This window comes from Adiantum capillus-veneris, chromosome 18 (genome assembly GCF_014529385.1).
Source record: "Adiantum capillus-veneris isolate H3 chromosome 18, ASM1452938v2, whole genome shotgun sequence".
NCBI lineage: Eukaryota > Viridiplantae > Streptophyta > Polypodiopsida > Polypodiales > Pteridaceae > Adiantum > Adiantum capillus-veneris.
In genome coordinates this window covers 141,711,454-141,738,461 of record NC_140948.1, presented here as the reverse complement: position 1 = coordinate 141,738,461, position 27,008 = coordinate 141,711,454, and the positions used below count along the sequence as shown (strand labels likewise).

General features: G+C 43.9%; 1 protein-coding gene across 4 annotated transcripts in view; it reads right to left on the bottom strand.

Moving 5' to 3' along the window:
• Window positions 1-23,190, bottom strand: part of LOC147436546 (uncharacterized) — an 81,411-nt gene extending 58,221 nt beyond the window's left edge. For 2 of the 4 annotated variants that reach the window (XM_086489420.1, XM_086489421.1), the window contains exons 1-2: window positions 22,573-23,190; window positions 22,377-22,473 (exon numbers count right to left, since the gene is read on the bottom strand). In XM_086489420.1, coding sequence (XP_086345546.1) covers window positions 22,377-22,473; window positions 22,573-22,738 — 263 coding nt within the window. In that variant the 5' untranslated portion in view covers window positions 22,739-23,190. Of the gene's footprint in view, window positions 1-22,376; window positions 22,474-22,572 lie in introns of those variants that run through there. The other 2 variants (XM_086489422.1, XM_086489423.1) reach the window with 2 other exon arrangements.
• Window positions 23,191-27,008: the final 3,818 nt, after the last annotated feature.

Here is a 27,008-nt window from a genome sequence, read left to right as displayed (position 1 = left end):
GTTAGAGCATGAAGCGCAGACAGACCAACGCATGTAAGAGTTTGTCCTACTATTCTCTAATGTGCAGGCGCAGATTGAAGAGAATTAGGAGAAGGAGACTCTCTCAGTCTTTTCTTCTCCAAAGCACGATAACACATGATTTGCATGATAATGATAAGCATGATGATTGTGTAACAGACTTGGACACTCCAAGTCAAGAATCAAACGCGACAGCACCAAATAACCACTTCAAAACAATTCACACATCACAATAGATTTGCACTGGCCCGGCGGAGTTCCGTGCCTAGAGATATTGGCCCCAAAGACTGGCGCCCCTTTCGGTATTTCTTTTTGTATTAATCAATCTTCAAAGTACAAGAGAGCGGTTAGGGTTTCACTCTCAGACTCTGCGTCCAGATGCTCTGAGAAGTGAGGCCCTCACCACTAATTTAAAGGTTACAAGGGATGCCCAAAAGCAGAGCCCCAAAAGCTTGAAAGCAAAAGCAGATTCTCTCTCTCTCTCTCAATGAGAGTCAGTAAAAAGCAAGTTCTCTTTTTCTCTTTCTTTCTCCCAAATCAAAGCGAAAAGCTGAGATTTGCGTCGCTCAAAAAAAAAAAATCCGCCTCTGCGATTTCCGGAAATTAGGGTTTTTAGCAGAAATTAGGGTTTGCAGGAATTTTAGGGTTTTTGGCAGAAATTAGGGTTTCTGTTGTCCGCCACGTCATCACTTTGTGACATACCCCCCTCTTGAAAGCATTGTAATCGACCGCGATTACGCCTGCAAAACCAACAAAAGCCATAAACCGTCTTAGCAGACACTGACTGTTAGTACCTACGTACTAGGAACACACATCTAGCACATGTACAAAATCGACAGTCACATCACATGACATCACAGGACATCACCAGACATCAAAGGACATCACATGACATTCAACATTCATTCGGATCTTAGACCATGATTTATCGGCAATGTAGCTAGCAATCACATCTAGGTCCAATCGGGACCTCATTGATGTCCGATTGACTAACCCCTATTGCAACCATGTCTATGCGAGATTAATCAGGCCAAAATGCTGCAGTCATTTCGGCTATCAGTTCCTGCACTCACAAGAAGTCAAGAACAAATTAGTATCATTATCAGGAATTCCATTTCATAAAGTCATTGAGCAGAATACTGTCAGCTCTCAGTATCCCTGAAGCTCAAAGAGACATCAATGACTTTAGTATTAAAATCGAGGCATCTGTTGACAAAGGAGCGGAGTGACTCCCCTCTTGTGCATCCCACTGCACCAGATCTCCGGCCAAGCTGAATTCTGGGTTCCGTTTGGAGTAGACTATGCTAAACCAAAACATCGAGGTAAAGTTTCACAATCCGAGGAGTATCTGCTAGGTCCTCCTCCTCCATCCACTTCGCATCAAATGCAGGAAAGTTCTTGAAGTTAACCAAGAACCGCCTTCGGACTTTACCTTTCTTCGTATGGTTATGTGCCAAAATCTGTTCAGGAACAAGGATCTCCTTGTTTTCTTCCAATTCGGGTTGCTCATCAGGCTCCCCATCATCAGGCACATCACCCTTAACAGGTTTCAAGAGACTCACATGCAATGCATTGTGAATCCTCCAAGTATCTGGCAGTTTCAATCGGAAGGAGACATCATGTATCTTGTCAGTGATCTAGAAAGGTCCGTAGTATCGCATACTAAGCTTTGGAAAAAGCCTCTCCTTTCCCTTTTTCTTTCGTGGGCATGCCTTCTCAAAAGTAAGAGCACCCAATCATCCTCCTTCAATTTCAAGTCGCGACGATGGCGATCCGCTGCCTTTTTCTGTCGTTCTTGAGACTCCTGCAAAGTCTCGCGAACCTTGGCAAAAGCTGTATCCAAATCTCGCGAATATTCATCCGCTTCAAATATCTAATCTTTCGTGCTCAGGAAGGATGGAACCTTTGCAGCACTTTCAACAATCTCACATGGCGTCTTCCCCGTCGAAGAGTGTATCGTGTTATTGTAGGCAAATTCCACCAAAGGTAAGTTTGTTTCCCATTGAGTCTTCTGATCCAAGATACAAGACTTCAATAAATCTAAAATCACCGAATTGGCAATCTCAAATTGCCCGTTAGTCTGCAAGTGGAACGATGACAAGAACTGCAACTGCGTGCCAATGTTCTCCCAAATTGCCTTCCAAAACAAACTCATAAATCTGGGGTCTCTGTCGGAGAGAATCGTCTCAGACGTGCCATGTAATCGGAAAATCATCGTGATCATTCTGTGTTCTCAGGAGATCAAAAGAATGAAATCCATTTCAATATTTTCCCAGGGGCGGGTGGGTATGGGTAAAGGCTGTAACAACCCAAGTGCTTTATGCCTGTCAAACTTGACCTTCTGGCATACCAAGCAACTGCGCACAAACTCTTCCATATCTTTCTTGAGTCTCGGCCAAAAGAAATATCTCTCTACCCCTTTCATGGTGGTAGCAATGCCGCGGTGACCCGTAAAAGGTGGACAGTGGCATTCAGTCATAACCTTATCCCTCAACGGCTGTGTGACGCACAACATAGTCTTTCTCATCAAGTAGCCTTCCCGAAGGGAGTATCTAGCTACTGTCTCCCCATCCCGTATTCGTGTGAAAAAATATCTACAAAATTTGTATCTGTGGCATACCAATCGACCATATCCTCGTTTTCCGAAATCTGCTTCTGTGACAAGAAGTAGCGCAAACTCTGATGGTCTGTAAAGACAGTAAAATCCGCTCCGAGTAGGTAATGCCGCCACTGAGTAAGAGCATGGATAACCGCCAAAAGCTCTTTCTCATAGATCTGTGCTGTCATCTCCGGCCTAGAGAACAAACGGCTCTCGTAAGCTATGACATGGCCTTCTTGCATCAAGACCGCACCCAGACTACGACCACAAGCATCACAATATACTTCAAATGACTTCTGCAAGTCCGGCAAAGTCAAAATAGGTCCCGTAGTCACCTCTGCGGGTCCCCACGAAAAAGGTACTCCTTTCTGTGTCAAGGTATGCAAAGAGGAAGCAACCTCTGCAAACTTTCGTATGAACTGCCTGTAGTACGAACACAGTCCCAAGAAGCTTCTAACTTCATGGACATTCCTCAAATCGGGCCAATCACGGATAGTCTCTTTCTTGGCCGGGTCCATTTGCACTCCTGCTGCTGACACAATGTGTCCCAAAAAGTGTATCTCTGGTAGGAAAAATTCACTTTTCTTTTTGCATTAATCACTAACGTGTGATCTCGTAATGCCTGAAAGACTTGAAGCAGATGATCTCTGTGTTCTACCTCATTCTTGGAGAAAACAATGATGTCGTCAAAGAAAGTGCCAACAAATAGCCTGTACTCTCGAAAAATCCTGTCCATCATCCGGTTAAATGTCGCAGGAGCATTGGTTAAGCCAAAAGGCATCACCAAAAACTCAAATAACCCAAAAGTCGTCCGAAAAGCTGTCTTGTAGACATCTCCTGGCGCTATCCTGATCTGATGATATCCACTCTTCAAGTCAATCCTGCTAAAGCACGAGGATCCCTGTAACTTGTCGAGTATATCATCGATCCTAGGAATCGGAAATCTGTTCTTGATGGTGATTTCGTTGAGAGTGCTATAATCGATGCACATTCTCCAAGAGCCGTCTTTCTTCAAAACCAACAACACTGGAGAGCAATACGGTGAAGTACTAGGTTGGACAAGACCCTTTTCCAAGAGGTCTTTCACTGGGTTCATAATCTTTTCATTCTGTACTCGGCTCACACGATAAGGTGGCCGATTTGGTGGTGTGCTTCCAGGTATCAGATCAATGGTTTGATCTTCAGGCCCTCTGAAAAGCAATCGGCATGAGTGTGGAGAAAAATCTTGGTGTTCTTTTGATCAGGTCAAAACATATTCAACCTTTATCCATCGTTCAGTTCTCTTCCAAAAGAATGAGTAAGAAACTGAAGTTCATCAAGTACAATCTCTAAGCCCTTCATTTATCAAAGTCGCTTTCTCGGCCCGGTAGTCAACCACGGCGTAGTTCTTGTGGTACCAAGGGATCCTGGTAGAACGTCACTTGCGTGCCCTGAACACCCCCATCATTGCAAACGAAGTTTGCCAATGCTCGATGTAATGGCAACATCCCATCCGGGTGCCAGTCGAACTACCACCACCTGTGGCATCAGTCTGTTGGGCGTATTTCCAAATCGAGCCGCCAATTCCAAGTGAAAAGTAGTTGGCCTTGGCTCCTTCAAAAGAGCTTCCTGATCCTTTACTTTGCCCCAAAAGCGGCAAAGTTTGTACTTTCATTCATTTAATTCGGTTCACGTCCCACGCCATGTGGCACCAGTTCTGCTTTTCTATCTGCCTTTTCTGCCACATTCCTTAGTTGCTCTCGAACTCTCAGGCCTGTCGTCGTCTTTATCATTCTGTTCTTTCTGTGCCTTTTTAGGACACTTCGCGGAGATATGTCCATGTTCCCCGCATCCAAAGCACTTCCCCTCTCTGATGAAGCGAGCTCTCTCCTCAGGAGTAAGCTTGGGTCGTGCATCCTTTTTCTCTAGGTTGCTCTTTTTTCTTTCTACTTTCATTCCTAGAAGTCTGTTCGGCTCGTTGTGTCATGGCCTCATCTGTGGGGTAGGTCAGACTGCCACAGTGAATGGCAAAGCCCCGCTTCGCATGACTCATCAACTCCTGAATAGAAGCTGACTTCTGTTCCAAGCAGTGATCTCGGATCTCTGTAGGTAGACCCAAGGTAAACCGTTCAATCTGTTCTCTGAACGAGATCTTCTTGAATGAAGAGGCGGGTAGAAAAGAGCTCCAGAATCTTTCACAATAAGCATTGATTGTGTCTTTCTTGGTCATCCGAAGATGGTTCCAAGCAGCTCGTATATCTCGCTCAAACTCTTGAGTCAACCAAGAAGAAATAAAAAGCCTCTTGAATTTCAGCCATGTAATTGGCACAGTCTTGCTTAATAGAAGCGTGGACCACCAAGTGCGAGCATTCCCCTTAAAATAAGAGGCAGCTCTCCGAATCTTGGAGTGCTCTCAATAGCGTCCTCCCGCGAAAGCGATGTCAAACTGTTGTATAAAAGACAAAGCCTTCGAAGCATCTGAGTATCCTGAAAAAGTATCAAACTTGATCGAGTGGCCACCTTCCTTAAACTCTCGGACTTTCTTGCTTTTATCTTCGAGAAAGTCATACTGGTTAGCTTTGTAAAAATTCTTCTTGTTCGCATAAAAGTTTCCGATGTCGGAGTCTGAACTGTCCGTAGACGAGTCCTCTGTAGAAGTATCACTCACTGGGCGAGACTTAGACTTCCTTGCCTTTTTCTTGCCCTTTCCGAAGCGTTGTTTCTTGCTTCGCTTTTTGCTTTTCCTGTCTTCTTCGCTCGAGTCTGAAGAGCTAGAAGAACTATCAGAAGAAGAAGAAGAAGAAGAAGAAGAATTGGGTAAGCCTTCAAACTTGACACGCTTCTTCTGTTTCTTTGCCTTGTCAAAAGTCGACTGACGACCCAAATAACCTGGAAAGTCAGTGCTTTTCTTCTGCTTTTTGCCGTGCTTTTTGGCTTTCTTTTGCGCGTCAAAAAGCTGAGCAATCCGTGCATCAACCACGTTCTCCAGTTCCTTCTCCGTATATTTTCTTGGAGGCAGAAGGTTTCTTGAGAGCGGGTTTCGGGAGTGGTGTTGTGGTTCTCTGCCACTCCATCTGTACCTCTTCCAAAGAGGTCTGGTTCATATATTTTGCCATCTTCGGGTCCTTGGCAAAACTGAGCATCATCTTCGTTGCATCGCCGATCAATTGACGACGCGTCATCTCTCTTTGCTCCGCTTGAGTAGGCCGAGGCGGGCCATACTCTCTGCCAGAATCTTCGTTGTGATCCCAGCCCGCATCTCCAGATGCAGAGAGAGTCGACTGATCATTGCCTGAAGCCATAGGTGCCGCGGAAAAAAAATTCGGGGATCGGATTTCTCGTAGAAGAGAAATCGGCCGTGGCTCTGATACCACTGTAACAGACTTGGACACTCCAAGTCAAGAATCAACCGCGACAGCACCAAATAACCACTTCAAAACAATTCACACATCACAATAGATTTGCACTGGCCCGGCGGAGTTCCGTGCCTAGAGATATTGGCCCCAAAGACTGGCACCCCTTTCGGTATTTCTTTTCGTATTAATCAATCTTCAAAGTACAAGAGAGCGGTTAGGGTTTCACTCTCAGACTCTGCGTCCAGATGCTCTAAGAAGTGAGGCCCTCACCACTAATTTAAAGGTTACAAGGGATGCCCAAAAGCAGAGTCCCAAAAGCTTGAAAGCAAAAGCAGATTCTCTCTCTCTCAATGAGAGTCAGTAAAAAGCAAGTTCTCTTTTTCTCTTTCTTTCTCCCAAATCAAAGCGAAAAGCTGAGATTTGTGTCGCTCAAAATTTCCCAAAAAATATATATATATATATATAAAATATTCCGCCTCCGCGATTTTCAAAAATTAGGATTTTTGGCAAAAATTAGGGTTTGCAGGAATTTTAGGGTTTCTACTGTCCGCTACGTCATCACTTTGTGACAATTTGCATGATCAAGACGTGATTATTCACGAGCATGATGATTTGCAGGAAGAAATTGTGATTGTTCACAAGGATGATGCTTTAGTTGATACTTTTTCTGATGAATCTAACCTCATTGCAGAATCGATTACTCACGAAGAACCGATCTTGGCTCTCAAGTCGAGGTCCAAAGAACCCCCACAGGAAGATTCAATAGATCACGGAGAACCGATCTTGGCTCTCAGGTCGAGGTCCAAAGAACCCCCACACGAAGTAATATGTGTATGGATGATTAGTCAGCATACATTGTTCGAGTGTTTCATTCGTGATGCTTTCCTGTATTTTAGTCACCGTCTTTATGTGATCCCTTTTCATAGGCATGACATATTATACGATGCACACGCTTCACTCATGAATGAGCACGAATGTATGCGGATTACTCATGAAAAGATGAAATGTTTGTAGCCAAGAAATTCACATTCCATGTCTCTTCCTTGGCATGACACAGTATCCGAAAGAGCACAAGAAAGATTGACCATCAAGCATGGGCATTTCCATTGTGATTTGTGTAAGGTGCAGCGGAATGAATGTTGTATTTTCTCAAGATTAGTGATCTTTATTGCTCAAGGTTCCTTTTAGTTCTTAGGGAAAGAAAGAGCTTTCCGTCTTATGAAGAGTGCTATGATCACGAACAAAGTGAGTGGATATTGTGCGTGCAAGTGAATGAGACTGAGAGAAGGAGAGAGAAGAGATACGACACCCGAGAGGTTGTAAAACCCTCCTCCGAAGGCCCCACTCTCGTCGGCGAGAGTGGTCTATTCTTTGATTGCACAAAGGTGTACAATGCGTATGCAATGGACTATGCAACTTGGTCTATGCCGATGACGACGACGGTGACGACGACAACGATGACGATGAAATCTGAGATCTTCTAATCGCTGAATTTCGGGACTGTTTCGGTGGCTGAAAATGACTGTTTTGGCTGCCTTTTCTTGGCTGAAAAATGAGGTTTCTTAGGGCTGAAAACTGATGGTCTTTACGGGCTGACTCTACTACACTTTAGGTGAATAATGCCGGTCTTAATTTGCTGCTGAAATCCAAAAACGCCAGGGGCTGAAATTGGTCCTTCTGTTGCCGAGGTTCTGCAAATGCAAAAACGCTAGGCTGATCTGCTGTGTCGTGATGACGCCGGGGCTGATCTGCTGTGCACAAATCACCAAGGCTGATCTGATGCAAAAACACTAGGTCTTCTGTGGAGAAAACGCCAGAGTAGTCGCGGGGGTTGGTCTTGCTGAGAAGTTGCCTGTTGAGCAAGGTGCTCCTGTTGCCTCTTCTGCCAGAAAGTGCTAACTTGGGTCTGCTTATATATTAACTTAGCAAAATTGCCCTACCTACTTTTGTTGGAAAGTCACTTAAAAATAATAAGTGAAAATATCAATAAATAGGAAAATAGGCTAAATGCACTGAAAAATTCCCCTAACTGATGCTAATGGATTCTGATGAAAATTCCGATGATCATGCTGTGTGTAACCGGAGCATATGCATCTATGCTAAGTGACTGGGCATGCACGGTCTAGGAATAGACTCACAAAAGTGCCAGATCACTGCTAATCTAGACTTGACTGAATTGTCTGAACCCTGCTGTGGTGTAGCTTGTCCACGGACACATAGGGTTGGGATGTGTCACGTGACATCCCCTCCTTTTCAAAGTGAGGTACTGGTACCGAACTGTATGACGTCGAGGGAGATCGCCAACAGCATCCGGAATCCTAGAAGGGACTCTTCGCCGGCCCACTCTGCTATGTGGGTCGAGCGGTACTTGAACTTCATAAAGGTCTGCAACGCTTGCTTCTTTGGGCCGCGCCGAAAGCAACACAAAGTCTTCTGAATCTCCTTTCTTGCTTCAACTTCGTCTAGAGTCCTGCTTCTTTCGTCTTCAAGAATCTCCATGGCTGAAAATTCCTGAAACAATCTCCAACACAAAACCATGAACATACCCATTCCATGTAAAGTGAAGGAAAAAAATCTTGTCGTCTCTAAAGACTGTGTATGCAATGTAGATGAACGAATAGACAAAGTGACAACCCGTTCATCAAACATATGCAAACAATGAGGTCAAATCTTTTCTGTTTGATCGAAATCAATCAACTGTGGCAAATCACAATGGAAATGCCTATGCTTGGTGCTCATACTTTCATGTGCTCGTTCGGAAACTGTGTCATGCCAAGGAAGAGACATGGAATGTGACTTCCTGACATACAAACTTTTCAACTTTTCATGAACAATCCGCATACATTCGTGCTCATCCATGCGAGAAACGTGCTCAACATACAGTATGTTATGCCTAGTAAAAGGGATCACATAACGATGTTGACTAAAATACAGGAAACCTTCACGAATGAAACACCCGAACAATGCGTGCGTATCAATCATGCGAACACATAATACTTCCTGTGAGGGTTCTTTGGACCAAGGCTCAAGAGCCAAGATCGCTTCTTCTTGAATGATCGAATCGTCTTGTGGGGGGTCTTTGGACCTCGACTCGAAAGCCAAGATCGGTTCTTGGTGATTGATCGAATCTACAACGAGGTTAGCTTCGCTAGAAAAAGCATCAACTAACACAGCATCCTGGTGAACAATCACATCTTCTTCATGCAACTCATCATGCTTGTGAGAAATCATCTTGATCATGCAAATCATCATGCTTGTGAGAAATCACATCTTGATCATGCAAATCATCATGCTTGTCATTGTCATCCAAATCATTATGCAAATCATTGGCATCCAAATCATCATGCTTATCATTGTGCTTCAAATCATCATGCAAATCATTATCATTCAATTCATCATGCAATTCCTGTGTGTCATGTTGTGGAGAAGAAGAGACTGAGAGAGTCTCCTTTTTCCGATTCTGTTGCATCTGTGCCGGAGCTTGAGAAAAGAGTCGCGATAACTCTTGCATTTGTGCTTTGTTCTCGCGATAAAATTCTACTTCTATGGCTGCCCTTCTTTCTTGGTACTTACGCTCGATGGCTGCCATATCTTCTTCGTAGGCTTTTCTTTCTGCTTCTCTTTCTTGGTCCAACTCCTCCATAGGAGTTAGTGCAATCTTTGGCGTAGATGGGGAAGGGTCGGAAAAACCTCCTGGTGGGGAAAATTCTTCTTCGCCTCTCTCATGCTCATCACTTCCAAGCGAAGTATCCAATCCGCTTCGAGTGATGATCATTCTGCAATCGTGGTTCTTGTGGGTTCTTGGGGTCTTGGGTTCTTAAGTCCACGAGGAACTTGGTTCTTGAGGGTCTCGGTTTCTTAAGTTCACGAGGAACTTGGGTTCTTGAGGTTCTTGAGGTTTTCTTTCGCTTGCAAATCGCGTTGGAGAAGGATCTTCTCTTCACCCGAGTTCTACCCTTTTCTGCGGGCGCACCCCTTGGCGGCCTTGCACTCACACCAAGGTTGCTTTTCCCCACCTCACGTCGATTGGCCGGCGCTAAGTGCACGGTCCGCGCTCAATGAGTGAAAAGAGACACAAGGGGAGGCTCGACAAGCCCTTCTTTCTTGAGATTCCTGTCACTCTTCAACAAAACTCAATTAGGAATCGCCACGCCCAAGCGAACTTGGGTTCGTGCGACCTCAACAAGCAAAAAATTCTTGTGGTTCTTCCCTTGAGTAATGCACAACACTTCCAAAGCTCTGATACCAATGTTAGGTGCAGCGGAATGAATGTTGTATTTTCTCAAGATTAGTGATCTTTATTGCTCAAGGTTCCTTTTAGTTCTTAGGGAAAGAGAGAGCTTTCCGTCTTATGAAGAGTGCTATGATCACGAACAAAGTGAGTGGATATTGTGCGTGCAAGTGAATGAGACTGAGAGAAGGAGAGAGAAGAGATACGACACCCGAGAGGTTGTAAAACCCTCCTCCGAAGGCCCCACTCTCGTCGGCGAGAGTGGTCTATTCTTTGATTGCACAAAGGTGTACAATGCGTATGCAATGGACTATGCAACTTGGTCTATACCGATGACGACAATGGTGACGACGACGACGACGACGATGGCTGAAATCTGAGATCTTCTAATCGCTGAATTTCGGGACTGTTTCGGTGGCTGAAAATGACTATTTTGGCTGCGTTTTCTTGGCTGAAAAATGAGGTTTCTTAGGGCTGAAAACTGATGGTCTTTACGGGCTGACTCTGCTACACTTTAGGTGAATAATGCAGGTCTTAATTTGCTGCTGAAATCCAAAAACGCCAGGGGCTGAAATTGGTTCTTCTGTCGCAGAGGTTCTGCAAATGCAAAAACGCTAGGCTGATCTGCTATGTCGTGATGACGCTGGGGCTGATCCGCTGTGCACAAATCGCCAAGGCTGATCTGATGCAAAAACGCTAGGTCTTCTGTGGAGAAAACGCCAGAGTAGTCGCGGGGGTTGGTCTTGCTGAGAAGTTGCCTGTTGAGCAAGGTGCTCCTGCTGCCTCTTCTGCCAGAAAGTGCTAACTTGGGTCTGCTTATATATTAACTTAGCAAAATTACCCTACCTACTTTTGTTGGAAAGTCACTTAAAAATAATAAGTGAAAATACCAATAAATAGGAAAATAGGCTAAATGCACTGGAAAATTCCCCTAACTGATGCTAATGGATTCTGATGGAAATTCCCATGATCATGTTGTGTGCAACCGGAGCATATGCATCTATGCTAAGTGACTGGGCATGCACGGTCTACGAATAGACTCACAAAAGTGCCAGATCACTGCTAATCTAGACTTGACTGAATTGACTGAACCCTGCTGTGGTGTAGCTTGTCCACGGACACATAGGGTTGGGATGTGTCACGTGACAATTTGCCACAGTTTATTGATTTAGATCAGAAAGACAAGTTTCAAATCCATTGTTTGCGTGTGTTTGATAAACGATTTGGCACTCCGTCTCTATCCTCATCTACATTGCATGCACTGTCTTTAAAGAAGACTAGAATTTTTCCAGTCACTTTACATGGAATGGGTATGTTCATGTTTTTGTGTTGGAAGTGGTTTCAGGAATTTTCAACCTCAGAGATTCTTCAAGAAGGTATTTTGTGTTGCTTTCGGCGCGGCCCAAAGAAGCAAGCGTTGCAAACCTTTATGAAGTTCAAGTATCGCATGACCCCTGCATCAGAGTGGGCCGACAAAGAGTCCTTTCCAGGACTCCAGACCCTCTTGGCGATCTCCCTCGACGCCATACAGTTTGGTACCAGTACCTCACTTTGAAAAGGAGGGGATGTCACGTGCACATCTAACTCTATGTGTACATGGACAAGCTACTGCATGATATGGGTTCAGTTCAGTTCAGTTCAGTCAGCTTAGATTAGGAAGTGTTCTGGCACTTTTGTGAGTCTGTTCGCAGACCGTGCATGTCCAGGCACTTAGAGTAGATGCATATCCTCTGGTTGCACACAGCATAATCATCAGATTTCCATCAGAACCCATCAGGAGCATTTTTACGATGCAGACCTATTTTCCCTATTTTAGCCAATTTTCACTTATTATTTTTAAGTGACTTTTGTTGGGAAACTGGGTAGGGCAAATTGGTCAGGATGTATATAAGAAAACATAACGCTAGCACTTTCTGGCAGAAGAGGTAGCAAGAACCGCGTGTTCGACAATGCACCTTTTCAACGAGACCCCCCGGCAGGAGAAATAGCGTTTTCAGCAAGCAGACCAAAGAAGAAGCCTAGCATTTTTCCATCAAGATTCAGCCCTGGCATTTTTGCATTGCAGATCAGCCCCGGCATTAGCAGACACAGCAGATCCATAGCGTTTTTGCATCAGCACAGAATCGGCCCTAGCGTTTTTGGATCAGCAGGACCACTCAGCGTTTTGCAGATCCTTCGTGACAGAACACCCAGAAGCATCAGCGTTTTCAGTTTTCAGCATCGAGACACCACAATAGAACCCCCAAACCTCGCGGTTTTCACCTTCCCGCAGCAGATCCTCGCCGCACGGTCAGATCCACGAGCATTTGCAGATTCAGCCCGGAAAACGCAGATTTCAGCATCATCGTTGCATCATCGTCATCGACATCGTCACCGACAGAGTCAGAATTCAGCAGATACAAGATTTGCACATTTCAGCCATTAGCGTTTTCAGATTTCAGCATGTCTCGTCGTCGTCCTTATCATCGACAAGTCCAAGCATTGTAGAGATTTGTGCAATCAATAGTAGACCGCTCTCGCCATAGAGAGTGGGGCCTTCGGAGGAGGGTTTGACAACTTGTCTGGTGTCGTATTCTTCTCTCTCTATCTCTCAATCTCAGCACCTTCATTCACAATGTTTATCCACTTTGTTTGAGATCGCTTGCACTCTCTCACTAAAGGAACGGATGGCTCTCCCTTGCATAAGTAAAAGGAACCTTGAGCACAGTTCGGAGCACTCATCTTGAGCAAAGTTCAACATTCACTTCCGCTGCATCTTACATTCGATCTCACTTTTTGCGAATGGTTTCGCACTCCGTCACTTTGTTCATCTGCATTGCATACACAGTCATTTAGGGAGAATAGTATTTTTCCAATCACTCTACATGGAATGCATATGTTTATGGTTTTGTGTTTGAAGTGTTTTCACAAGTTTTCCTTCTCGGAGATTCTTGAAGAAGGTGGACCCACGACCATAAACGAAGTTGGGGCATTGGAGCCGCAACAGATCATTTTGTGCTTTCGGCGCGGCCCAAAGAAGCAAGCATTGCAGAATTTCATGAAGTTCAAGTATCACACGACCCACGCAGCAAAGTGGGCCAGCGAAGAGTTCTTCGCAAGATTCCAGGAGTTATTGGCCCACTCTCTCAACGAACATACAACTCGATATCAGTATCTCACCTTGAAAAGGGGGGATGTCACATGCACATCTAGCCCTGTGTACGTGGACACGCTGTTCCTACTTGTAGGGTTTAGGAAGCCTAGGAAGTGTTCTAGCACCTTTGTGAGCATGTGCGCAGGCCGTGCATGTCCAGGCACTTAAGAGTAGCTGCATACCCTCTGATTGCACAAACCAGAATCAGCAGCTAGTACCTAGCATGAGCATTTTCCACCACATGGTTTCAAGTTTCCGACCTCGTGTGTGAAACACCTCTTATAAGTCATTTTATTAAAAATGACAAGGCATTCTTTTTTGTAAGTTTGTTGGAAAGCTTGCCCTACCCAGCATATAATTCCTATAAATGAAACCCATCGGGCACTCGGTAGAAGCACAAGACAGATGAAGGCATCAATGCAGCAGAGCCAGCCCTTCCAGCGTTTTCTCAACAATCAGCCAGCGTTTTTGGAGCTGCAGACCTCAGCGTTTTTGGTTTCCAGCCATCAACGTTTGCAGAACAGCCCATTAGCCTCGCAGATCTCATCGTCTTTAGCAAATCTTCGCCGTACCGTCACATCAGCCAATGTTTTCAGATTTCAGCACTTAGCGTTTTTGCAAGGACGTCGTCACCGTTGTCGTCGCCGACATAGTCCCTAATTTCAGCAATAGATCAATTTGCAGATTTCAGCCAGCATCATCACTAGCATTTGCAATTTCAGCCCATCATCATCGTCGACATAGTCATCATTAGTACCACAGAATCTAGAAGCATTGTACCAGACTTTGTGCACTCTAAAGCAAATACCTCTCTAGCAATAGAAAGGGGGGCCCTTGGAGGGGGGTTTGGGACCCCATCCGGTGTCGTCTCTCTCTCTCTCTCTCTCTCTCTCTCTCTCTCTCTCTCTCTCTCTCTCTCTCTCTCTCTCTCTCTCTCTCCGCTGACTAGATCAGTCTCCTTTGTACACAACCTGTGGGATACTACCAGAGACAGATATGTCAGGGTGGCTCTAGAGTCCTCCAAACAATTAGCTCTTAATGGGGATACATCATGCTGGTATGCACAGATGGCATCATGGTTTCAGACACATGGTTTCACCATGGACAGGTTGCCTCCTTTTCAATACTCTCTACAGGCACCCTTGAGGTCTTTGACGCGGGTAGAGATTAATAGACTCATTCATTAGGATCTGATCCAGCTAGACACGAGGAGGACATGGATAGAGCCGATACAAGAGTTGGGCACAAAGATGTCTTTTTATAGAGAGCATTTTCTCCACCTCACGGGGGATGGGTTTGTGATTAGACCTAGCTATATGGACAGGCATCTTTCTCATGGTGTGCGATGTGCCATTGGCCAGATACGAACGTCCACTCATCAGCTCGAGATTGAGACTGGCAGATTCAGAGGGACACCAGCAGATAGCAGGATATGCCGCTTATGCCATCTAGAGCCAGAGACAGAGGTACATTACATATGTCACTGCACAGTGTACTATGAGATACGAGGCCGTTTTCATTGTCTATTCAGAGAAGGTTTTGGGCCTCTATCTAGGGTCATGAGATACGAGGATCAGAGATGTCTTGGGCTATATCTACTTGAGCTACACAGGCATAGAGAAACTTTACTGAGGAGAGCTGAAGAGAGACAACCCCAGAGACAAATCACAGATTTCTTTACACTAGATATTGTACACCCAGAAGAACAGACAGAGGAGCAACCAACAATGGAGAGGTTTACCCTCACTACTGGCATTCTCATTGAACGAGCATTGGAGCTAGGGAGATCTAGACAACCCCGATGGAGAAGAGGAGCTACACAGTTTCGAAGGAGGCTACAGCAAAGGATTCGAGCCATACTTTTTCGTCGTCCAGAGTGCAAATGGATCTCTATGAAGATAGATCTCTACTTCCCTCCCAAATTGTCTACACATTGTATAGCTCAGTTCACACATCTCACGCCTTTCGCCTTTCACACCTATTCGCCTCACACCTATCCGCTTAGTTTAGGATTCCGCAGTATTTATATCTTGTTATCCCTAGTTGGATTTATTTTGTTAATCTGACTTGGTATCAGATACACCGCATTGTAACTTCTTGGTCTCTTTGGTCACTTTGGCCTTTTGAAGACGTTAATATAACATTTCATTTCATTTCTCTCTCTCTCTCTCTCTCTCTCTCTCTCTCTCTCTCTCTCTCTCTCTCTCTCTCTCTCTCTCTCTCTCTCTCTCTCTCTCACACACACAATTTGCATTCCATTCTCGTGTTTGTTCATTACACATTCTCTCATTAAGTCAAGGAAGGCTCTCCCTTCCCGTCAATAAAAGGAACCTTGAGCACTTACCATTCACTCATCCTGAGCCATACACCATCGTTCACTTCCACTGCACATTACAACCATCTTGAGCATCAATTGCCTGAGAGAGACCACACTACGTCCAAGAATCCCCATTCATGAACTGTGAACACATCACGTCCAAATTTTCCTACACAATGAACTTTCAAAGCACATCTTGTCCATAATCCGGCCAACATCCATAGTGTCTTGTATACGTGTCACGTGCACATCTAACCCTGTGTACGTGGACAAGCTACTTCATGACATGGGTCTAGTTCAGTTCAGTAGTCTAGCTTAGGAAGTGTTTTGGCACTTTGTGAGTCTCTTAGCAGACCGTGCATGCCCAGGCACTTGAGTAGAAGCATATCCTCTTGTTCCACACAGCATGATCATCAGATTACCATAAGAAGCCATCAGGAGCATTTTTATAGTGCATAGACCTATTTTAGCCATTTTTCACTTAATATTTTTAAGTGACTTTTGTTGGGAACTAGGTAGGGCAATTTTGATAAGCAAGTACATAAGAAAGCTAGCGCTAGCACTTTCTGGCAGAAGAGGCAGCAGGGACCGGACATCCAACAGTGCATCTTCTCAGCAAGACCCCCCAAGCAGTTTACCTAGCGTTTACTGCAAGGAGACCCCAGATCCAGCCTAGCGTTTTTGCATGAAGACAGTGAGCGTTTTGCATTGCACATCAGCCCCGGCAGTAGCAGACTACAGCAGAAGCCTAGCGTTTTTGCAGCAGGACAACATTCAGCCCTAGTGTTTTTGCGTCAGCATGAAAGCCTAGCATTTTGCAGATTCCCCACGACAAGACCATCAAAAGCACCAACGTTTTCAGTTTTCAGCAGTCAGACACCGCAGTAGAAATCCCAAACCTCGCAGATCTCACCTTCCCAAAGCAGATCCTCACCGCACAGTCAGATCCATCAAAGTTTGCAGATTCAGCCCGAAAAACGCAGATTTCAGCATCTGCGCTTTCAGTGCGTCGTCGTCGCCGTCAACATCGTCACCGACAAAACAGTCAAAATTCAGCAGATACAAGATTTGCAGATTTCAGCCCGTCTCGTCGTCGTCCTCGTCGTAGTCGACATCGCCGGCAAGTCCAAGCATTATAGAGATTTGTGCAATCAATAGTAGACCGCTCTCGCCATAGAGAGTGGACGAGGGTTTTGACAACATTTTGGTGTCATATTCTTCTCTCTCTATCTCTCAGTCTCATGCACCTTCATTCACAGTGTTCACCACTTTGTTTGTGTCCATTGCACTCTCTCACTAAAGAAACGGAAGGCTCTCCCTTCTGTAAGTAAAAGGAACCCTTGAGCACAGTTCAGAGCACTCATCTTGAAAAAAGTTCAACATTTACTTCCGCTGCACCTTACAATACGTCACGTTGGTTCCTTACCAGATGTGTGTGCCTTGAACTCTGACTCATAGGTTCAAACACCGATACCTTGAACTCCAATACATGGGTCCAAATCATATAAAGAGAGCTCATTTTGCCCCTCTGTGCCACTCACAAGTCTCTCTAGCTGAAGCATGTGGAGGCAACACTCACCTGACTAGAAATCTGGCATCTTGAGTCACCTTTTCATCACCGCTATCTCTGTCAAGCCTGCCCTTTTCCCTTGTCCTCTTGCGAACTCTTGCATCTTCCTATGGCTTCACATTCCCGAGCCAAACAAAGCATCTTCTCACATTTATAACACCGCCTCTCGAACCTCATGGGTACCGAGGCAGCTAACTGAGCACTCATTGATGCCCTTTCCATAGCCTGGATTTGTTCTTAATTCTCTTTGCTTCTCGAAGCCACCAAAACATGGCACAATATCGGCCTTCAATACAATCCGATGACCAATGCCACTGTAGCAAATCAAGACTCTCTTGATGGAACTGTCATTCGGCTTCCTATGCCCTAGCTTATTAGAACGCTGCATGAGAAACTACAAGCCTCCCCGCCACTTAGGACTCCTCCCAATAAGGCGTATCAAGACACTACTACGCCAAAGAAAACAGTGCCAATTCTAGAAGCATGTCAAAACCAGTGTTGGGGAAGCTAGAAATGCAACCTGCATTTCAAAACGCTAGAGGTCTTTCAGCCAAAATCGTGTCGCTCCCCAACTTCGCCTCTTCAACGCGTGCTCCCCCAAGATCAAGGAGCCATAGGCTCTCATACCATGTCAAAGTGGACAATGCAGAAGCATAGAACCAAGAGCAGGGAGAGAATGCGAGAGAGAGAGAGAGAGAGAGAGAGAGAGAGAGAGAGAGAGAGAGAGATTCTGCTGAACCAACCAATCACGCAATGAAATAGATTTATAGAATGGGGACTGGCTTATTTAATTTACTTATTTGACATGTTTTTGGGTAGGGCAACTTGCTAAGGGGGGTACTTAAGTATATAAGAATACACAAAGACAAAATAAATATTGGGATCAACCAAAGATGTTATAACTTTAACAAGTTCATGATGATCTCCGTAAACCCTCTATTACACATGACATTATCAAAGTCAAGCCCGCCACGACACCCATGTTAATATAGCATCTCTGTCAAACTATGTTTCATCCAAAGCCTAAGGGAAAGGTTACTGCAAGAGACTCTCATACAAAACGTTTGAAGCATCTAGGCAGTTGAGAGAGGTCAGAGTAGATCAAGGTATGCACAGCTAACACTAGTTTAGCATACAGAGCGGCTCCTACCTTTTCAATATGACCCCCATTTAAGTGTCAAAGTCGACGATGCAGAAGCGTACAAACCAAGGGGAGAAAGCACGAGAGAGAGAGAGAGAGAGAGAGAGAGAGAGAGAGAGAGAGAGACTGTTGAATCAACCAACCTTGGCAATGAAAAGATGACTATACAACGGGGACAAGGGGTTGCTTATATAGCAACCTCAGTAAATTGCCCTACCCAAACTTTGACAAATAAGTAAAATAAATACCTAAAAGCCAAGCTAAATAATGGGATCACATTGGGAAGTTCACTTGAGATGCCAAAACTCTTTAACACCCTCTCTGCAGCTCATAGTGGAAATAGTGAGACCAAGTCAATGAAGAAGCTACCATGGACACCCCAATAGTTGATCAATTTACCGGATACACCTCGGTTATGCTACCCTCAACTTTGTACCTTTGAAGAATGCCATCTTGAGCATCAGTTGCCTTTTAGAAAATTGAATTGTAGACCACATTACGTCCAAGAATCCCCATTCATGAATTGTGAACACATCACGTCCGAAAATACTTTCCAAATAATGAACTTTGAAAACACATCCTGTCCATAATCCGACCAACAACAATGGATTGGCGCACTAATCCATAGTGTTTGAGATACGTCTAATAGGTTCCTTGCATGTACATTGAACTCCGAAACACGGGTCCAAATTAATTATACGGAGCACTATTTGGCAGTGATTTGTCCCACTCTGCCACTCACAAGCCTCTCTGGCTGAAGCTAGCAGTGACACTTGCACTTTGACTAGAAATCTGACATTGAGGCCACTGTGGAGCCGCCAAAGGTGCCATGCCAATCTCCTATGTCAAATCTTTATTACCGTAATCTCTGTTCAGCTTGCCTTTGTCTTTGTCTATGTGTGAGTCCCTGCTTTTGTCTTTGGCTTTAAACTCCCGAGCCAAACAAAGCGTCCCATCACATTCATAACAATTGCGGTCGTACCTCATGGGTACCGAGGTAGCTAATTGAGTACTAGTACTGCCATCCGTGACAAGCTTGCCTTTGTCTCTGTCCTCTAGCAAACTCGTCCATTTGCTTTTGGCTTCCCAATCTCCAGCCAAACAATTTGCCGCTTTCCTTGAGAATTTTGGTTGAGCATAGACCGCTAACTCAATGGTTGATATGTTATCCATAACCAATGGTCGGTGTTAGTCATGGTACTCATTGGTGCTCGAGCAAGAAGGGGGCCATATTGAAGTTATGAGATCTGGAGAAAACTCGTCGTCCTTCTCACACTCCAAAAGGACCTCGAAAAGTTTCCCAAGCTACACAAAAAACTTCGAAGAAGGGTCTCCACACACTTTACTAAAGATTTCCAAAGTTGTGTCAACTTTAAACCTTGTTGCTGCCCTAAAGTGCCCACCATGTTGTTCATCCAGCATTTTAAAATGCCAAGACAAGAAGGGGGGAGGGGGTCGTTGATGGGCAGGGGGTCTGTCGCCACCAAGAACTGCTGAAGGCAGCATATCAAAACGTAAAAAAGAGAGCTCCATTCTTCGGTCATCGCCATGCAACACCGCTCTCGTTAACTCCTAGCAACTGCTAGCATTTTAAAACGCGCTGCCAGGAGGCTTTACTTTTTACTCCTGCGTTTCAAGGTGCGGTGCCAGAGATCAGGTCCGCTGCCTGCTACGTTTTAAAACGTTGCGCCGAGAGTCTTCACTACGTTACACCACCGTTTGAATGGTGCCGATAGAGTCTCCTAGCATTGCCTCCTGCATTTTAAAACGCCAACAACAATTCGCCGAGTCTCCTCTTCCTCACGAGTATGCCTTGCTCCACCAAGGCTCTCATACCATGTCAAAGTCGACAATGCGGAAGCGTAGAGACCAAGGGGAGACAGCACGAGAGAGAGAGAGAGAGAGAGAGAGAGAGAGAGAGAGAGAGAGACTGTTGAACCAACCAACCTTGGCAATGAAATGATAATGATACAATGGGGGCAAGGGGTTGCTTATATAGCAACCTCAGTAAATTGCCCTACCCAGACTTTGACAAATAAGTAAAATAAAAACCTAAAAGCCAAACTAAATAATGGGATCACATTGGGCACTTCACTTGAGATGCCAAAACTCTCAAGCGTGAGAGGAACAAGATGCTGAGACATTCTCTCGCAATAATACGTTTGGGAGGTATGGATTTGTAGGTGTAGCGGAAGTGAATGTTGAACTTTGCTCAAGATGAGTGCTCCGAACTGTGCTCAAGGTTCCTTTTACTTATAGAAGGGAGAGCCTTCCGTTCCTTTAGTGAGAGAGTGCAATGGACACAAAAAAAGTGAATGGACATTGTGCGTGAAGGTGCTGAGACTGACAAATAGAGAGAGAAGAGAATATGACACCAAAGATGTCAAACCCTCCTCCAAGGGCCCCTCTCTCGATGGCGAGAGAGGTCTATGCTATTGATTGCACAAATTTTTACAATGCTTTGGACTTGCCGACGATGTCGACAACGATGAGGACGACAACGAGAAGGGCTGAAATCTGAAAATGCTAATGGCTGAAATCTGCAAATCTTTATCTTTATCTGCTGAATTCTGACTCTATATCGATGACGATGTCGATGGCGAGGATGTGACGACGTCACGCTGAAAACGCAGATGCTGAAATCTGCGTTTTCCGAGCTGAAACTGCAAACTACGCTGGATCTGACCGTGCGGCGAGGATCTGATGCGGGAAGGTGAGATCTGCGAGGTTTGGGACTTCTTCTACGGGTGTTGACTGCTGAAAACTGAAAACGCTGGTGTTCTTGATGTCCTTGTCACGAAGGTCTGCAAAAACGCTGCGGTTGATCTGCAAACCAAAAACGCTAGGGGTTGAAATCTGTCCTTCTTGATGGAACTGCTAACGCTAGGACCGATCTGCTGTCTACTGACCCGGGAATCTACAAGTGCAAAAACGCTAGGCCTTTTGGTGAGAGAAAATGCCAGAGTTGTCGCGGGGGTTGCGGGGGTTGGTCTTGCTGAGAAGTTGCCTGTTGAGCAAGGTGTTCCTGCTGCCTCTTCTGCCAAGAAGTGCTAGCGCTAGGTTTCTATTTATACAACTTAGCCTACCTACTTCCAACAAAAGTCACTTTTAAAAATAATAAGTGAAAAATGTCAAAAATAGGAAAAATAGGTTTAATGCACTCGAAAATGCTCCTGACGGATTCTGATGGTAATGCTGATGACCATGTTGTGTGCAACCAGAGGATATACATCTAATTCTAAGTGTCTTGACATGCACGGTCTGCAAACAGACTCACAAAAGTGCCAGATCACTTCTTATTCTAGACTGACTTGACTGAATTGAACTCTGGTCATGCTGTAGCTTGTCCACGGACACATAGAGTTGGATGTGTCACGTGACAGGATTCCACCCACAAAGCCTCTCCCATTGAGGATACCAATATTACAGAGAGCACTTCAAGATTATTCTAGAGGATGACTTCATCGAGCAACCGAGAATGATATATGGACACACATATGCTACGCAGTGCTAGTGTAATGTGTAGAGGAAGTGATTGATGGTAAGTGCTCAGTATCTGCAAAACACTAGGGCTGATCTGATGCTATACGCTGAAAATGCTGATCTAGTGCAAAAACATTGAGGCTGAATCTGAGGCAACACGCTAGGGCTGATCTGATGTTGTAGGCTGAAAACATTGGTGCCATACTACACCCCTAGTTTGGTGCCAGATGGCACTAGCTGGTCTTTTTTGCATATCATGGGTGTACCCCCTTGTGCATATAGTTAGACATCCATTGAGTAAGAGCTCCATCCCCTTCACCCCCAATACACATGTATACACATCATACACCTCCACGTAAATCTATTTTAGTTTGTAGCATGTATATTTTCAACACTTGTCATTTTCTCTGGATACCTAAAGGACACAGGCATGCACGTTGTTCTGTCTCCTAGGCTGACTCAGGCCTTCAAAAGCTGTAAATAAAGCTCTCTCTCTCTCTCTCTCTCTCTCTCACACACACAGTTGACTGGATGGGTCTTGAGAAATACTCATTTACAAGAAGTAAGGTCCTGGCCCGTCTGGCTGGTATTCGCTTGATGATCACACTTGTGTTTTTTGGCACTACAAATGTATCCTCCACATATTCTGCAATAAGATACATGTCAGAAACTCCTCTAGCTTCACCTGTAAACATGTATTTCGTCATTGACCAAATACTTCCTTTCTTTCTTCATATCAGCATACCTTCTCCAGACTCAGCATTTGTGATTACTAAATCAAAGTTCGTGCTTCTCCCCAGATTCTTCTGCTCAACAATTTTTTCTTTGAGGTTAGCGATAGTGATGCCAGTTCCCTCCACACGGATGGAGTCAAAGGCGACAGCGCTTCTGAATTTGAAATGCACAGCCATGATGCACTTCTCGGTCAAGGAATGAAGTAGAATTTGGCTGTTCTATTGAGAGGAAGAAATTGGCTGTTCTCTTGCTAGATACAATGGAGCATGACGGTTCCTTGCTCCATAAGAACTTGAAGTTATCTACTGTATCGAGCTAAACTCTTCTGTCCAATCATCTCCGTAACCTGGCTTTGTCAGGAGACCTTTTCATTCACAAAGAGAAACAATCGCCAGTAATCGGAAGCTGCTGCCTCAAAGCGAGAAATGGAACGAAATGCAGTAAAGCCGCAGGGAGGCATTGCACGTTAGAGCACCTGGTTGAACGATGACTGCATAGAAAGCTAGCTCGCAAATGACTAGGGTTTCGATGCAGACCTTTCCATCAGCAGAGAAAATAGAACAGATATTTTTTCAGAGCTTGAGGTCTGCCCCTTTCATAAGCAGACATGGGCTGGCATAGTGTTGAGAGCCTTGGTCATTTTTTTGGCTTTTTAAAACAGGCGAACATTCTAAATGGGAAAATTACCAAAATACCCCTCAAATTCAAAAATTCCCAAAATACCCTTGTATCTATTTTGGTCAGATTGTTCAAAATTTTCTGATCTTTATTCCTTTTTTACAATTTAGAACTGTTTTTTTCACAAATTACCTCGCAAAAGTAGTCGACTATGTCTAAAAATAATGAAGCGATTTATCTCCAAAGCCTACATAACCAACTCAAATTCTAGTTTGAGCATCTTGTATAGATAGACAATCAGTCTTATTATGAAAAGCTACAAAATAAATTATCTTTGGAAAAATTTAACCTCACGACCAAGGGTATTTTGGGAAATTTGGAAAATTTGAAGAGCATTTTGGGAATTTATGACAAAATATTGGGAGTATTTTGAAAATTTTTGAAATTTGAGGTACTTTGGGAATTTCCACAAATTAGAGGGGTATTTTGGTAATTTTCCCTTTTAAATTTTATTATTTGGTATAGTGATTCCTTACCTTTTGATGTGAACACTTGAAGGCCAAAAGGGAGGGTAAATGCGAGAGAACTTCACCTCGTGTGCAACAGAGCACCCTTCCAATTTTTGGAAGATATGTTTTATTTTTCTCCTTATTAATTTTTAGTCTCTCTTTTTCTTCGTTTCCTTCTCTCTCTAGCTCTCTCTCTCCTTCTCTGTCTCTCTTTCTTCAGACGGAGTGAAAAGCGGTGGCAACGTCTGTCTCCATACGCCTTGTTTTCAATTTGCCAATGATCCCTTCATTTCATAGCCTTCCATGACTTGAATTTCTTTTCATTTCATTGTTTTAGAATGCCAACATTAACCTTCCCCCTTTTTTTCTGAATAGGAAGAGGTTTTCTAAAACATTATCAAAAGGTCATAGTTTTGAGACTTCACGTGAAAGTTTTGAGCCATAAACTTTAGAGTCGAGAGCTGTAGCAAGTGAACTTTTGTCATCCATTAGTGGGGAAAGTTGGAACTATAGTAGAAACATGGAAAATTATCTTTCATCAAGTTCCTACACAAGTCACCTAGCTTACAAACCTTGCAAGTTAAAGTCAAATCACTAGTTTTCTAGTATTAGAAGGATTGGTATTTATTGTATTTCTAGTGACGCGAAAAATCCATTACCCTCGGATATTCCTTCCCTCTTCCATGTTAGCTACCCCTACGTGTCTGCATGCCCTCTCATGCCTAGCATCGACCATGCGTACCTCTACCTCTGTCTTTCCTGCTTCCGCCCCTAACCTCTACCTCCGCTATGGATAGCTTGCAGCAACGAGCTGTGCAACACTGTGAGCTCCTCACGATCGCCTCCCATTCCCTCTCTTGAAATCACCCGACTCTGTCTCACTCTTCTCGGGTCTTGTAAGAACCTGCGCACAAAGAGAGAGATCCCTGCGCGTACACACACACACACACACAGAGCGCTATTTGTTGCTCACCACGTTGCATGCAGTGCTCAGTGCGCATGGGGAACTCCTTCTTTCCTTTAAAAAACTCTCTGTGGTTTGTTCCCTTTACACAACTCCGCATGAGAATCTCCCTTGATTCTCTTGATCTTTTGCTTTAAAAAAATTGAACCGCCTACTGACGCGGTCGTATTACCTATGAATTCTTTCAGAGCCTCAAAAAATTATTGTGGTGAATTTATGGAAACAAGTGAAAGAATCACGATGGCTTTCTAAAATAACTAGAACGTGATAAAAAGCATTAGGTTGAGATTAAGTAGGATCGGTGTTCAAGAAAGGATTGCCTCAGCTTAGCCTTGAGCCGGTTGAAAATGGAGACTACCTAGTTGCAAACCATGGTAAAGGGAAGAAAAATTGATGAAAATATGTGAGAAAATAATTCAAAAATCCTGCAAATTTTAATTTTATGCTAGTATTTTCGGTTCGCTTCTTTGTGGGAAGGAAACTCAGTCAAGGGTCGCTTAATAAAAGAGATTTTCCTGAATGTTGACTAAAATTAAGTTATAGAATGTAAGAAAAGTCAAGACATGTGAGGCAAATGTGAAATTAAAAAAACTCATTAATATATATGTGTGTGTGTGTATCCATATAATTTACTAGAATTATGCAAGTGAAGTTTCACTTTAACATTCTAAAACAATAGAATGCAAAAAAAGTTAAGACATGTCGGATATGAAATGAAAGTGAAATAAACATTTAAAGTAAGTCTCCATCATTCCATCATGCACTAAAAACAATGAAAGTCTCCCTAACCCTATACTACACTAAGGTTTCTTTTAGAAAGCAAAAATAGAAGTATAGCTTACCTTGGGCATCCAAATAAACTTGAACGCGACTATCAAGGCTCAATTTATTGGATTCTCACAATGTTACACATTAATGATAGGTGTAAGCTTAGCGCACATGCAAATATACACGCTCAAAATAATATTTTAGAATTCTCCTAAGTGATACTCCTATCAAGCATTTTGTAACTTGTAAAGTGAACAAATGGATGGTGAACATTCTCTAGCCACTTAGATACATTGTTCTCCCTTGAGATTTCTAATCATCCAACATTTTTCATTGCTCTTTGATAGATCAAGGCCAGCTAGTCATTATTCCCTACAGTCAATGAGCCCTCCACTACAGTGTGTCGACGTGGTCAAGTTGGTCAATAATGGGGAGCACTATGGTAACCAAGTTTTTCTCACACATGAAATTATATATACAATGGACCCTCAAGTCTTCGTATCAAATATAGATACAATGCTCTTATGTTAGGCACGCGCGTGTGTGTGTGCGCGTGTGCGTGTGTTTTTTTTGTTGTATTAAAGATATACACAAAAGAATGCTATGTTTGAAAGCCAGCTTCCTTTAGACAAAAGGTATGTATTTGCACAAAATTGATTATGTATTGGACTCATTCTTGCACGATATGGTCAAAATGAAGTAACATTTTAGCTATCTTATACATCACGACTGACTGCAAAAGTTTATGGAGATGAAATAAGCCTTCATTTAAGCTAGACCCTTTTAATCTTGCATCCATATGAACAAGACAAAAAATGCATTAGCTTTGGATAGAAGCTAGATTTTACAAGCGCAAAGAACCTAGTATGTGCCCACGATTTTGGAAAATGCAAAATAGGTGGAATCTTTTGCAGATTCTCTTTCTCTTTATCGATTATAGGAGCCTTAACTCCAGTACTCTCTCTCTCTCTCTCTCTCTCTCCCCTTCCCAACGACGACAACACCCACCTCAGCTTTTATGTCACCTAACAGCTTCACCAAACCAACCCAATGCCACGTAGCTCCGCTTCGCCCTTCATCGGCTCATGTTGGATCTACATTGACGTGTGTTCATGTTGTCAGTCTTTGCACAAAGTCCCCACACCCTGACGCTTTTCACAATGTAGACTCTACCTTCCACTACAAATCCACCAGGGTCTGTGTCTACACCAACCCCATCTTTGCCTCATAGCCAATAGTGTAGCGCCCTACTCTCTGTGTGGACTTGGGTTGCAACATTCCATAGCTCTTGTGCAGCGAAGGCCTCTACCCAATTGCAATCTTTGAGGCTTGTGGTGAAAGGGTTATCCAGGAAGGCTGCCGCAGTGACAAGGGAGAAGCAAGCAGCAAAGTGGGGGAATCAAAGGGGAATCTTTTAAAGAAAGGAATTTCTTTAAAAATGACCCAGTATGTCCCAGAAGTATGTAATTAGTTGATCCATGTCATACTTAAAACTTTAACTATCCTAAAAAGGTTTTGTAGTTTTAAAAAAATCTCTTTTGCATTTTTAAATTTTGAATCATTGAATTGAAAAAAATTCTATTTTTT